Source organism: Miniopterus natalensis, chromosome 8 (genome assembly GCF_054644295.1).
Source record: "Miniopterus natalensis isolate mMinNat1 chromosome 8, mMinNat1.hap1, whole genome shotgun sequence".
Classification (NCBI taxonomy): Eukaryota; Metazoa; Chordata; class Mammalia; order Chiroptera; family Miniopteridae; genus Miniopterus; species Miniopterus natalensis.
In genome coordinates, this window is record NC_142088.1 from 42,702,635 (window position 1) to 42,717,436 (window position 14,802).

The window sequence follows — 14,802 nt, forward strand, 5'->3', positions numbered from 1 at the left end:
TTTTAAAGCTGTCTCTTTTTTTAAAAAATCAATAAACAAGGAATTAGAAAAGAATTTCAATGATACCATTTATAATAGAAACAAAAATGACAAGTTATCTAGGGACAAATCTAACAAAAGATATAATTTATGGAAATTACTTTATTGAAAGAAAAAACAATTCACTCTCATGAACAGGCAGATTTAATACTATAAAGACGGCAATATATGTATTCTACTGTAAAGTATTCCATTGCATGATTAAACCACAGTTTACTAATCTCATTGTTTCCAACTTTTCCCTTTTCAAAGAATATTACAATGAGTATCTTTGTACGTGTCTCCTTAAGCAATGTGCTCAAATTTAATGTGATTCCAATCAATATCTAACAGGAATTTTCCACAGAACTTGACAAGCTGACCCTGAAATTCAAATGAAAGAGTTTAGGACATACAACTGCCAAGATTCTTTTGAAGAGTAATAACAAGGGAAATCCTGCCATATCGAGACTTATTCTAATCTTATAATAATTAAAGCAGTTATTACATCTCTTGTAATTACGATATTACAAGAGACATATCAATACAACACAGAGCTTAGGAACATAGGAAACTGATATGTGACAGAGGTGGCACTATAGATCAATGGAGAAAAAAATGACTGTTTAATATACCGTGCTAGACCTGGATCCTATATTGAAAAAGATAAAATTAGATCTCATGTTCACATTATATGTAAAAATAAATTCCAGTTAGACTAAAGACCTAAATATGAAATGCAAAACCTTAAATCTTTTAGAAGAAAACATATAACATTTTTAAACCAGGTAAAAAGAATTGCTTTTAAAAGGCACAAGTATTAAAAACTATAAAAGAAATACTACATTTTTAATTTGCAACCTTTTACAACACTATTATGTATTACAAAGTGAAAAAGACAAGCCACAGACTAAAAGATGAAATTAGGAATCCATATAACCAAGGATCAGTATCTGGAATATATATCATATTCTTAAAATTCAACAATATAAAACAAAAACCCAATAGAAAACAGGCAAAGAATAAGAACCAGCAGTTCACAAAGGAAGAAACCAAATGTCCTAAAAACATGAAAAGATGTTCAACTTTACCTGAAGTCAAGAAATGCAAATTTTAAAAGTAAAATGTTTATATCCAAGAGATTGGCAAGAATTTATATATATCTCACCAAGGTTTTTTTTGTTGTTTTTGTGGGATTTTTTAAAAATATATCTTTATTGATTTCAGAGAGAGAAAAGGAGAGGGAGAGAAAGAGGTAGAAACATCAATGATGAGAGAGTCATTGATCCACTGCCTCCTGCACGCCCCCAACTGGGTATTGTGCCCGCAACCCGGGCATGTGCCCTGACCAGGAATTGAACCCCGATCGCCTGGATCCTAGGTCGACGCTCAACCACTGAGCCATGCCCAGCCGGGCTCACCAAGTTTTAATAAGTAGAAAAACAGAACTCAAATTCCTAATGGAAGTATAATTGGGAGTAAACTAGATAAAACATTGAAAGGCAACTCTTATCTAGTAATGCTAAAGAATAAACACTCTATGAACCAATAACTCCTTTCCTAGCAATCTATACTAAAGAAATTCTAATATATCTATACAAACACACACATGCAAAGATGTTCACTGCAGCCCTTTTGGAAACAATGAAAAATATAAAGCATATAACTGTCCCTCAGCAAAAAAATAGATATGCAAACAACAGTTTAATCATACTGCAGAATGTTAATAGTAGTTAGAAATGAATGAACTAGCCTATATTAGCAAAATGGTAAATAAAAAGGGAAAATTGCAAAATAATTCATACAATATAAAATGATTTATATAAAAATTTAACACTAAAACTACATATGTGTGTGTGTATAGTTTAAATATAGTAAAAGTACAAAAACATGCCCAGATATGACACAGGAATTTCATGATAATGGTAAGCTCTGTGGAGGGAAAGAGAAAGCAAGGGAGATGATGACCTTTAGTTTTTTAACCAAAAAAGGCTCTAACGCCCAGCTGGGTGTGGCTCAGCAGTTGAGCGTGGACCTAGGATCCAGGAGATCACAGTTCAATTTCCAGTCAGGGCACATGCCCGGGGTTGCGGGCTGCAGCCTATCAATGACTCTCTCATCATTGATGTTTCTATCTCTCTCTCCCCCTCTGCCTTCCTCTCTCTGAAATCATTAAAGATATATTAAAAAAAAAAAAAAGGCTCTAACGCACATATGATAAAGGTTAACATTAATCTCAGTGTTGAGTACAAAAATATGTGTCATATTATTTCTGTACTTTTCTGTATATTGAAAATGTTCCATAGTTTAAAAAATGGTTTAAAAGAGTATTATAAAAAAAAAAAAAAAGAGTATAACATAACAAAAAAGTGATTAGAAAAAATAATTATAATCTAACAAGGCTTCCAAATTGCTCTATTGCAGCTAAACCTCATTATAATAAAGATGACAAAAATTACACTACTAGCTGAAGCAGAATCTTCTACACTAAGTAGAATCTGTCTACACGATGTCTAGTAAATTCACAATGAAAAAAGTACAATGAAAGCAGGAGAACAAAAAAATTTAACTCATCTTTTTCCTCCAAACTCTTGAATCATAAGGAGTGCTATACACCTTTGAATTCATGAACTGAGAGTTAGACATATTGCTGTAGAGAAAACTCTAGATTCATAGGGAAGAAAAGTTCACAAGTAATCCATGTAAATACATACACAGTGTGGGATAGAGCTGACTCCACTGTGAAAAGATGACTTCATTTTATTTCTTTTTAATTGTTGACAGTATTACAGATGTCTTTCTTCAATGTCTTATAACTTTCTGAGTATAGGTATATTACCTCATTGGTTAAATTTATTCCAACGTATTTATTGATATTTTAGAGAAGGGTAGGGGAAAGAGAGAGAGAGAGAGAGAAAGAGAAGCACCAATGTGAGAAACATCGATCAACTGCCCCCCCACATGCGCCCAACCAGGAATTGAACCCACAACCTGGGCATGTGCTCTGACCTGGAATCAAACCCGCCACCTTTCGTTGCACAGGACAATGCTCCAACCAACTGAGCCACACCGGCCAGGGCTCCATGTATGTTTTTCATGCAATTGTAAAAGAGATTATTTTCTTAGTTTCTCTTTCTGATAGTTCATTATTGGTGTATAAAAATACAATAAATTCTGGACATTTATTTTGTATCCTGCTACTTCACTGAATTTATTCATCAGTTCCAGTAGTTTTTTGGTGGAATCTTTAGGCTTCTCTCTATATAGTATCAGGTCATCTCCAAATAAAGACAATTATACTTCTTCCTTTATAATCTGGATGCCTTTTATTTCTTTTTATTGTCTCATTACTCTGGCTAGGACTTCAAATACCATCTTGAATAAAAGTATTGAAAGTGGACATCCTTGCCTTGTTCCTGATCTTAGAGGAAAAGATTTTAGTGTTTCACGATTAAGTATGATGTTAGATGTTGGTATGTCATATATGTTCCTTACTATGTTGAGGAATGTTCCCTCTATTCCTACTTTGCTAAGAGGTTTTATCATAAACAGATGCTGGATTTTGTCAAATGCTTTTTCTGCATCTATTGATATGATCATATGATTTTTATCTTACATTTTGTTTATGTGGTATATCACATTGATTTGTGAATATTGAATCAACCTTGCATCCCAATAATAAAACCCACTTGATCATGGTGTATAATATTTTTGATGTGTTGCTGAATTCGGTTTGCAAATATTTTGTTGAGGACTTCTGCACCTATGGTTATCAGACATATTGGCCTACATTTCTCTTTTTCTGAAATGTCTCTGTGTGGTTCTGGAATCAGCATAGTGGCAGCCTTGTAAAATGAGCTTGGGAGCCGTCCTGCCTCTTCAATTTTTTGGAACATTTTGAGAAGGATAGGTATTAGTTCTTTGAATGTTTGGTAAAATTCACCTGTGAAGCTATCTGGTCCAGGATTTTGTTTGTTGGGAGTTTTTTTTTTATTTCATTAGAATTTATTGGTCCGTCTGTTCATATTTCCTGTTTCTTCTTGATTCACTCTTGGAAGATTATATGTTTCTAGGAATTGATCCATTTCTTCCAGGTTATCACAATTTGTTGGCATATAATTGTTCATCTATTTTCTTATAATCCTTTGTCTTTCTGTGGTGTAAGTTGTCACTTCTCTTTCGTTTCTAATTTTATTTATTTGGATCCTCTTTCTATTTTTCTTGATGAGTCTAGTTAAAGGTTTATCAATTTTGTTTATCTTTTCAAAGTACCCGATCTTGGTTTTGTTGATCTTTTGTATTGTTCTTCTAGACTGTATTTCATTTTTTTCCACTCTGATCTTTATTATTTCCTTTCTTCCATTCACTTTGGGCTTTGTTTGTTCTTCTTTATCTAGTTCCTTTAGATATAAGTATAGATTGTTTATCTGAGATATTCTTATTTCTTGAGGTAGGCCTGTATTGCTATAAATTTCCCTCTTAGAACTGCTTTGGGTTTTGAGCTGTTGTGTTTTCGTTTTCATGTCTCAAGGTATTTTTTCATTTCTTCCTTGATCTTATTGTTAACCCATTCATTGTTTAGTAGCATGCTATTTAGCCTCCATGTATTTGTGTGTTTTTCAGTTTTCTTCTTCTAAATGATTTCTAGTTTCAACTGTTGTGACTGGAGAAGATCCTTGATATGATTTCTATCTTCTTAAATTTGAGACTTTTTGTGGCTTAACTTGTGATCTATCCTTGAAAATGTTCTATGTGCACATCAAAGAATGTATACTCTGCTGCTTTGGGGTGAACTGTTCTAAAAATATCAATTAAGTCCATCCTGTCTCATGTATCACTTAAGGACAGTTTTGTTGTTGATTTTGTCTGAATGACCTATCCACTGATGTCAGTGAGGTGTTCAAGTCCATTACTATGACTGTATTACTGTCCCATCTCTCCCTTTATGTCCATCAATATTTGCTTTACATATTTAAGTGCTCCTATGCGGGGTGCATAAATGCTTACAAGATTTATATCCTCTTGTGGGATTGTTCCCTTTATCATAGAAAATGTCCTTCACTGTCTCATTATAGCCTTTGTTTTTAAAGTCTGTTTTGTCTGATATAAGTATTGCTTTTCAAGCTTTATTTTTGTTTCCATTTTCATGGAATATGTTTTTCCATCCCTTTACTTTCAGTCTGTGTGTATCTTTCAATCTGAAGTGGATCTCTTGTAGGCAGAACTGTATGGGTCTTGTTTTCTTATCCATTCAGCCACCCCATGTCTTCTGATTGAAGCACTTAATCCATTTACATTTAAAGTAATTATTGACAGGTATGTAGTTATTGTCATTTTAGTATTCACATTTATTTTCTTTTTTTTTTCTTCTGCTTCTTAAAGTAGTTCCTTTAACATTTCTTATAATACTGGTTTGATGATGATGATGTCATTTAGCTTTCTCTTGTCTCACTAGTTCTTTTTCTCTCTTCAATTCTAAATGATAGCCTCTGGGTACAGTAATTTTGGGTGCAGGTCCTTGATTTTCATCGCTTAGAATATTTCATGCCCATCCCTCTGGCCTGCAAAGTTTCTGTTAAGAAATTAGATGACAGTCTTATGGGAGCTCCCTTGGAGGTATCTACTTTTTTCTTGCTGCTTTTAATATTTTTTGTCTTTAACCTTTTGCGTTTTAATTATGATGTCTCTCGGTGTCGGTGGTCTCTTTGGGTTCAACCTGTTTGGGACTTGTACAACTATTTCCCTCGCCTGGTTAGGGAAGTTTTCTGTCATTATTTCTTCAAATAGATTTTCAATCATTTGCTCTCTCTCCCCTCCCTCTGGGCACCCCTATGATGTGATTGCTAGTATGCTTGATATTGTCCCAGATGTCCCTTAAACTATCCTCATTTTTTAAGTTCTTTTTTATTTTTGCTGTTCTAATTGGGTGTTTTGTACTATCTTCTTTTTCAAATCACTGATTCGATACTCTACTACTGATCCCCTCTAATGTATTCTTCATTTCAGTTATTGTAGTCTTCATTACTGACTAGTTTTTTATGTTTTCTATCTCAAAATTTTTTTTAACCTCACCCGAGAATATGTTTTTATTGATTTTTTAAAGAGAGGTAGACAGAGACAGGAACATCGATCAGTTGCCTCCCATGCGCCTTGACTGGGGGTCAAACTCACAACCTAGGTATGTGCCCTGACCAGGAATCAAACCTGCAACCTTTTGATGTACGGAATAATGCTCCAACCAAGCCACCCATCCAGGGCTCTACCTCAATTTTTATGTTTCCCATCTCCTTGTTAAAGTTCTCACTGAATTTATCTAATTTCTCTTAAGTTCACTGAGCATCCTTACAACCAGTGTTTTGAACTCTGCATCTGGTAGACTGCTTTATCCATTTCATTTAGTTCCTTTTCTGAAGTTTTGTCCTGTTCTTTCATCTGGGCCATGTATCTTTGTCTCCTCACTTTGGCTAAATCCTTGTGTTTGTTTCTATGGATTAGGTAGATCTGCTGTCTCCCAGTCTTGGCAGAGTGGCCCTATGTAGTAGGTATCCTGTGGGGCCCAGTGGCTCAACTTCCCTGACTGGCTGACCCAAGTGCTCCAGAGGTATCCCTTGTGTGGGTTGTGTGTGCCCTCCTGTTGTTGTTGTCCCTTGATTGCTGTTGGCACATCAGTGGGAGGGATTGACCCTCAGGCTGACTGACTGTGAGGACTGGCCATAACACAGAGAACCAGCTGTTGTGCAGGGGCTGATCTCATGGAGTGGGATTTTCTTTAGCTGGGCTCTGGTGCCTGTCAAGTCTGCTCTTTGGATGTGTCACTTGTAGAGCTGATTTGGTGGTGCTATGGTGTGGCCTGAAGCTGACTACCAGGTGTGTTGGTTCTGGGGACTCTTGGGGGATGGGGAGAAGAGGGGAGTCTAGTGCCAGCCAAATTCAATCATTGCCTGTGCCTGGTCCAGAGCTACCTAATAGGAGTTACAAAGTGATCTGCAGATGGTTGCCACCTGTACTGGGATTGGAGGCACCTGGGAGAGGCTAAGTTGAGAACCAAGGTTGGCTGCCATTAATGCCAGGCTTGGGGCCACTTAGCAAGAGGTACAGGGCACTCCAAGGCTATATGCTGCTTGTTTGGGGTTTGTGGACCTTTGAGAGATTTTATGAAAGTCCACAGTGTGAGCCAAGACAGGACATTTGTGTGAAAAAGCAGCTAAAAGAGGTCTGGTCCATGTGCTAGAGTTGGGTGGTGCAGAGTCTCAAGAAATCACCAGTGCAGGCAAACAATATTAGCAAGGTTTGTGGACACTCAGATTTGGTGCCCACCTGCACCTGCCAGCTGGGTGGCAAGTGAGCTCAAAAATGTAATAATACCAGCCCTCTGTCCCTGGAGTGGCCTACACTAATCTCTGCCCCTCTAGCACTTACACTGAAGCTAGTCAATTCAGTTCTTTCCTGTATGTTTCTAAAGCTTTCCGAGCTGCCACTCCAGCCCTGGAGCTCAGAGCAAGTGAGTCCATGAATGAGGAAGTTCGTGCACCAGCCCTTTAAGAGGAACACCTGGGACTCCAGTAGCCCTTCAAGTCACTGAGCCACAGTCCCAACTGGCTTTCACAGCCAGAAATTATGGGGACTCCTCTTCCTGACACAGGTTCACTGGGCTGGGAAGCCCAGTATGGGACTGAGACCACTTGCTCCTCAGTGGGGACCTCCACAGCCAGATATCCCTCCTGTTTCTTAACCACCACACTATGGGTGTAGGACTTGCCCCTTCTTCATTCCACCCCTCCTCCCAGTCTCAACATGGCTTCTTCATATCCTTAGTTATAAGACTTCTGTTCAGATGGTCTTCAGGTGGTTCTCAATGATGGCTAGTCTGCAATTTAGCTGTAATTCTGATGTGGTCATGCTGACCGGAAGTCCTGAATCTGGACTGAATTTCATTCCTTTTAAAGGCTGAATAATATTCCATCTTATATATAGACCACAATTTGTTTATCCATTGATATATCAATGGATATTTGGATTATGTTTTATTTTTAAGAGTTCACATCTCTTTACTAAGATACGTATTCAAATATTTATAAATTAAATTATAAGATACCTGAGATTTGCTTCAAAATACTCCAGTTTAAGAGGAAGGACAGTGGGAAGAAGGGTAACAGATGAAAAAAGATATCACTTGTCACTTATCGGATCAACAAATGCCAGAAATACTAGGATATGGGAAAACATGCTCTTTTGTATATATAATTTGTTGGTGGTTTCCAGTGTTGGTGGGAGTATAAATTAATTTCTTTGAGGGACACTATCAAAGTTTAAAATGCAAATTTCCTTTGACCAAAATATAACTTCTGGGAATTTATCCTCACACATACACTCACGCATATACACAAAGAAGTATATACAAGCATACTGTCTGCAGCAGTGTTTACAATAGCCCAAGATAACAGCCCAAGACTGAAAACAAATGAAATGTCTATCAGTAGGGAACTAAATTCATAAATTACAGGAAAACACAAAACTATGAAAATACTATGGAATACTATTTAACTTTAAAAAAGAAAATAAAACAGTTCTATGTGTATGTACTAATAAGACACAGCAGCTGCCCGGCTGGGCGTGGCTCAGTGGTTGAGCGTCGACCTAGGATCCAGGAGATCGGGGTTCAATTCCCGGTCAGGGCACATGCCCCGGTTATGGGCTTGTTCAATGACTCTCTCATCATCAATGTTTCTATCTCTCTCTCTCCCTCTCCTTTCCTCTCTCTGAAATCAATAAAGATATATTTAAAAAAAAAAAAAAGACACAGCAGCCAATAAATATCGGAGAAAATGCAAGGTACAGACGATACAACACTATTCAACCAGACATTCACTGCTTCCCTTTCTGGCATTGCTACAGACAAAATAACCTAAAAACTTCCCACAACAAAACACCTACAAATGCTGAGCAAATTATAACTAACATCTTTTACATGTATAATTAAGTTCAAAAGAAAATAAGGGACATCTCTCACTGAGGAGGACAGTGAAGTAAAAACGAACCTTTACTTTCTAGTTTATCCACTTATTTTTATGTTATAACCAATATATGTTACTTTTGAAATTCAGAAAAAAAGAAATTATACCTGAAGTACTTTGAAAAAAGATGCCATGGATTTAATAATCAATGCCTGAAGCACTGTAATCTTAGGGCACATTTTCAGGTGTAACAAGCTACTATTTTATCCCACATTTACTAAGCACCAACTAAGTGCAAGAGACTGTGCTGGCCTCTGATTATTAGGAAGAGGAGGTTCCTATTTTTTAAGGAGCTTAGAATCTGTAAGGAAGAACCAGCAAGGAGGCAAAAATATCTATCATACAGGATAGACCATGAAAATGGTCATGCTCTGCATCAAAACTTAAGAACTAAATGTTTAAAATTCCAATTTCTAGTTACCGTTAGAACCCCAAACCAATCAGACATTATTTTACATTTTTCATTACTTTTTTTTTTTAGCTTATCCATCTATAAACCATTTGTGACAATGACTGCATTTATTCATTAGTGGCAAAACTATGATGTTATACATACAGTTATTAATATATAGTTTCCATAGCCTTTGTGATTTCATCCCACAAATGAATTCTCAGCTGTTTTCTTCCTTTGCTTTGTATACCTGTTAATATCACCACATTTATTATATCAATACTACTAATCAAAAATAACTAAATCCTCCCCCCATAATGCTATAATTACAAATTTGAAAATTAAGTAGTAATCCAGGTTGTGATGGATCCAAGATTCTTCCCCATCTCCAATCATACCCACAAAAGTCAGACACTTGGAAAATGGATTAAAGCATAGCAGGATTTCTTCTCTTTTACTAAGAACACAGATATAGAGAAAGGTGGAATCCTTCCTTAAAATTTACTGAACAATGGGATTTACAAACTTCTAGGGCAGTTAGAATAACAAACAACCCCCAAATCAACACATTTCCAATCTTTAGCAACCTAAAAACATTTTTAAGAAACATCAAAAACTGAGAAAAGTTAAATATATTCTGTCCATGCCAGGGTAATCCAGCTTTGCCCACCAAGAAAATTATATAATTTGTTGATGGTTTCCAGTTCTAAAAGGTTTCAGAGGCAGCCTTTTAACCTGCAGTGCAGGCTAACATCACCTGTGTCTTCCAAGGAAGTAGATTAGGTGTGTAGCCCAGAAGAATTATTCTACCTAACCCAACAAGTTGTAGAAATTTCAGAATAATCATATAGCCACAATACTCTTTATTGTTGACTCTTGCCCTTTATGAAATTAAACATGGAAACTGCTGGCACATACAGGCAATAGTTCTGCATTTCAGATAGACCGTAATAAATCTTTAAATTCTATATATTAACTCATAGAGGGTTGCCAGACTGGGTAAAAATAAGTATCTATGAGATGTCAGTAAAAGTAAATGCTGTTAAGATTAGTATGTGGACTATCTACAGCCCAGATGCTTTAAACCTGTATGAGTACCTTCAAAGAAACTCACTGACATAGTTCCGCTCCTGCACTGAGCATCACAATTAGAGATCAGATTTGCTTTCATCCAAATCAACCTGATAATTACCACTGTGTTCCAAAATTCAGGGAAGAATCAATTTTATTCCCTTGTTTCATGTCCTTTGAGGATCCCCTAAATGCTAAACTAATCTAAGAAGCAAAAATGACTAAATATCAGTAAAGAACTGTTTCAACTCCTGCCTCTATGTTTGAAAACATAATATTTAAAAAAATATTATTTTAAAAAAAAAACACGTAAGTTTAAAAAGAAAAAAAAAAAGGCTCACACAAGAATGGCATATTTAAAAAAAAAAAACAAAAAACAGTATTAAATGGAAGTAGGAATAAGAATGTTATTTGTAGGGGCAGTAGAGAGAAAATGCTGAGTGGTCAGGCTCCAGAGCAAGCATGCTTAACTTAGTACCTGTGTAATCCTGAGCAAGTTTTTTAAAACTCTGTGCCCCAATTTCCTCTTCTGTACAATGGGGATAATAACAGTAATAATCTCAGAGTTGTTGAAGAGTAAATGACTTAAATCATGTAAAGCAGTTAATATTTGACCACTGTTTACCAAATAGATGGATAAAAGTCCAAAGTTTTAATAACACTCTTGATAAGGCTGTTAGAAACAGGGAGTCTCATTCTCTGCTTAGTACTAAGCCTTATGGAGGGCAATTTGGAAATCCCACTTTTGAGAATTTATTCCATTGATATTCTTGCACAGTTCTGAAAAGACAGGTATAACAGGTTTTTTATCTCATACTGAAAACCAAATATCCTTTAAAAGTGATGATTAAATGAAGTATGGCAACTTCATGACATGGAACACTATGCAGCATTTTTGGTTTTTTAAATAGAGTACACTGATTTACTGACATGGAAAGACCTCTTAAGTCTTTTCATAAGTGAAAAATGCAAGATGTGTAGAACAGTGCATACGGTATGTTATGTTTTGCATAAAAAAGACTGAAAAATCAAAACACATATTCATCCTTGTTGGTTTTTTGCACTAAGAGAAACTAACAATGGTGGGAAGAAACTGGACAGATGGGAGACAAGATGGGAGGAAAACTTCAAGCTGTGTATGTTTTTATTTTTTATTTTTTTGCTTTTTTAGCTATATGACTATTTATTCAAATATTAATTTTAAAAAATATTTTAAGCCCGGCCTGGTGTGGCTCAGCGGTTGAGCATCGACCTAGGATCCAGGCGATCAGGGTTCGATTCCTGGTCAGGGCACATGCCCGGGTTGTGGGCTCAATTAATGACTCTCTCATCATTGATGTTTCTATCTCTCTCTCCCTCTCCTTTCCTCTCTCTGAAAATCAATAAAGATATATTTAAAATATACATATATATTTTAAGTGTCTTACACTTTATGTTCTTGAATGTTAGCTGCAATTATTACTGTTATTATTAGAAACACTAGTAGTAGTATCTCAAAATACCTTTTTTTTTTAAGCCTCACACAAGGATATGCTTTTCATTGATTCTAGAGAGAGAGGAAGGAACAGGGAAAGCGAAACATGGATTGGTTGCCTCAGGAAAGTGGGGATAGGACCAAAACACGGGTATGTGCCCTGACCAGGAATTGAACCCTTCGGTGCATGGGAAGGCGCTCTAACCACGGAACCACACCGCCCAGGATTCAAAATACTCCTTTCTAAAGCCTTTTTCTTACTCCCTCTGCACAGAAGCTTCCTCTAACTCCTGAACTATTTAAGGAATTTATCATTTTCTACACTATTGTAAGTGGCTTAAGGGGTAGGTTAATGTCTTATCCATGTTTAATATCCCAGGAACCTTGCTTTCACCTAGTAGTTACAAACATTCTGGAGTAACAGTAACCTACAAGTACTCCAAAGAAGAAAATAGTGACAATTTCAAAAGGGATTATATTCTATAAATCCTAAAATTTGAAAAACTTGAAAAACTGGATTTGCTAACATTCTTTCAACTACTGCCCAGCTAAAGTCTCCTCTCAGTCACAAAGTTGTTGTTTTTTTCCGGGACTTCCCTAGACATGGACATCGTGTCCCAAGCCAAGACGCTATATGTACTAACTCTTTAACTCACTGCAATCCCTGAAATGTCTTCTGTCCTAGGTCCTAACACCCTGGTACATCGCTCCTATTGAAAAAGCATTTGTTGTGTCTCCTTTTAGAAAGATGGCACGTATGAGACAGTGAATAAAGTGCCCTTTTAACTGGAGAAGAGCTAACATTTGATTCCTAACATTCGCTCAGTGTTTAGTTTGTTCTTCTGGTATGGAGGGTATTCTGTAACCAACTGCTCAGTAGCCCAATTCTAGATGTCATTCCAGCGCACCAAATACTCCACTGACAGCTCAACAGTCACTTTTCATGCAGGCCCCTCCCATTCCCTCCTCCCTCAACCCCCAGAAGCACAAGAGCTCCTTCGCACACAGACACACACTGACAGTTCAGAAGTCCTTTTCCCCAAGCTGTCCTCCCCTGCAACTGCAAGACCATCCTCCCCGCCTCTCCTCATCCTGCGACCCAATTCGGTCCAAATACACCTCCCCGCCAATCCAAATCACATCATCGTTTCTTCCCAAGAACCAAGCAGCTTTATACAGCCTTTCCCAACAAGTACACAATTGACAGTTCGACACCGGATTCCTCAAGTACCCTTTTCCTCCTCCTACCGCACGCACTAGCTCTTCTCTCTCACTCCCCCTGGCTTCCCCGAAAATTCACAGCCCCGTTCCTTAGCCATGCTCTCCGCTCTCCCCTCCACCTCACCCCCTTTCCACCGCTGACAGCTCAGACACCTCCATCCCCATGTGGCTGCACCCTCCCCCACTCCCTTCCCTTGACAGCTCAGGATCGCCTCCCAGGTCCCCATTCCCGGTCTCCCCAAACCCAGGCCTGGACCTCCCCGTTGCGCCCCCCGCCCGGGGGAGGGCTCCACTCACCCACTCTCCCGCATCACGTTGCTGTCCCCGCAGTCACAGGCGCCCCCGGCCTGGCTGCGGAACATGTTGAAGTCGTGTCCGGTGTGATCACCCTGGTGAAAGCACTCAGCGCACAGCGACATGCACGGGGAGATGCCGCACGTCCGGCAGCGGTAGGCCACGAAGTTGGCTGTCCAGACCAGGCCGCAGAGCGCCGCAGGGTCGTAGGCCCGCACCGCCGCGCAGAACTCCTCGTAGCCGCCGCCGCCCGCCAGAAGGCACTTACACCACTCCAGGGCCTCCTCCTCGGCCGCCCCCGGGCCGCCGCCGCCGCCGCCGGCCGCCGCCGCCTCCTCACTGTCCGCAGCCGCGGCCAGCGGCCGCTCGGCGCTCAGCACCCGCTCCAGCAGCGCCTGCAGCTCCTCAGCACCTGCCCGGTTGTCGGGACGGCTAAGGGCCGCCTTCAGGTGCGCGGCGGTGGCCGCCTTGTCCAGGGCCAACCCGGGAGCCGGCAGTTCAGGTTGGGGGGGCTGCGGCCCCCCGACGGCCGCCGGGGCCGCCGCCGCCGCCATGATGAGAGCTCAGAATTTGGAGAGCCCAGGGCTGGCGGCTCCTCGGGGGAGGGTGGGGGAATTGACTGCTGCGATCGCTCCGCCCGCCCAACTCTCGCGATACCCAAGAGCGGCCGCGCACCTTCGCCCGCGTCGCTGCTCCTACACACGCCCCCTTGGGCTGCGGAGCTGGCAGGGGTGCGCTGGTCTCGTCTCGCCTGGGCCCCTGCTCTGTCACTTCCCACCACCTCTTGGCTCAGTGTTAAGAGCTGCTGAAATATTTAATATGAAAATTCTTTAATGTCAGAAATCTATAATGTGGACAACGTTTTTTTAACTTACCTGGACTATAGGAATTATACACAGCATCTTTCAGATACATTTTTAGCATCTGCATTTCCTTTTGAGATATAAATTCCCACTTATCAAATCCATAATTACTATTATTGTTGAAGTAACCTCCTAATCCCCCCACCCCCGCCGAATCAATTCTTACCCTCACACTATTACCTGATCAATCATTCTCCTGTTCAAAATCTTTGGTTGAAACAAAAGCCAAACTGCTTAAATCTCGCAAAACTCAACCTATCTATCGTTATCTCCTGACAATGCTCCAAGTTTGTAATATGAAAGAGACCAATGGGGACTGGTCACTGTTTTCTGAAGATACTTTATCATATCCTGCCTCTGGGTCTTTATTGTTCCTAGTTCCCACACTACTTCACCCCACAAGTTCACCCCACACCCCTATTCTAGCAATGTCTACTCAAGTAGACATTTTCTTTC

General features: G+C 39.2%; 1 protein-coding gene across 4 annotated transcripts in view; it reads right to left on the bottom strand.

The window, feature by feature from the left end:
• The window catches only part of UBR3 (ubiquitin protein ligase E3 component n-recognin 3), a 140,849-nt gene extending 126,790 nt beyond the window's left edge, over positions 1-14,059 (bottom strand). For all 4 annotated transcript variants that reach the window (XM_087819792.1, XM_087819791.1, XM_087819790.1 and 1 more), the window contains exon 1: positions 13,487-14,059. In XM_087819792.1, the coding sequence (XP_087675918.1) occupies positions 13,487-14,037 (551 nt within the window). In that variant the 5' untranslated portion in view covers positions 14,038-14,059. The remainder of the gene's footprint in view (positions 1-13,486) is intronic.
• Positions 14,060-14,802: the final 743 nt, after the last annotated feature.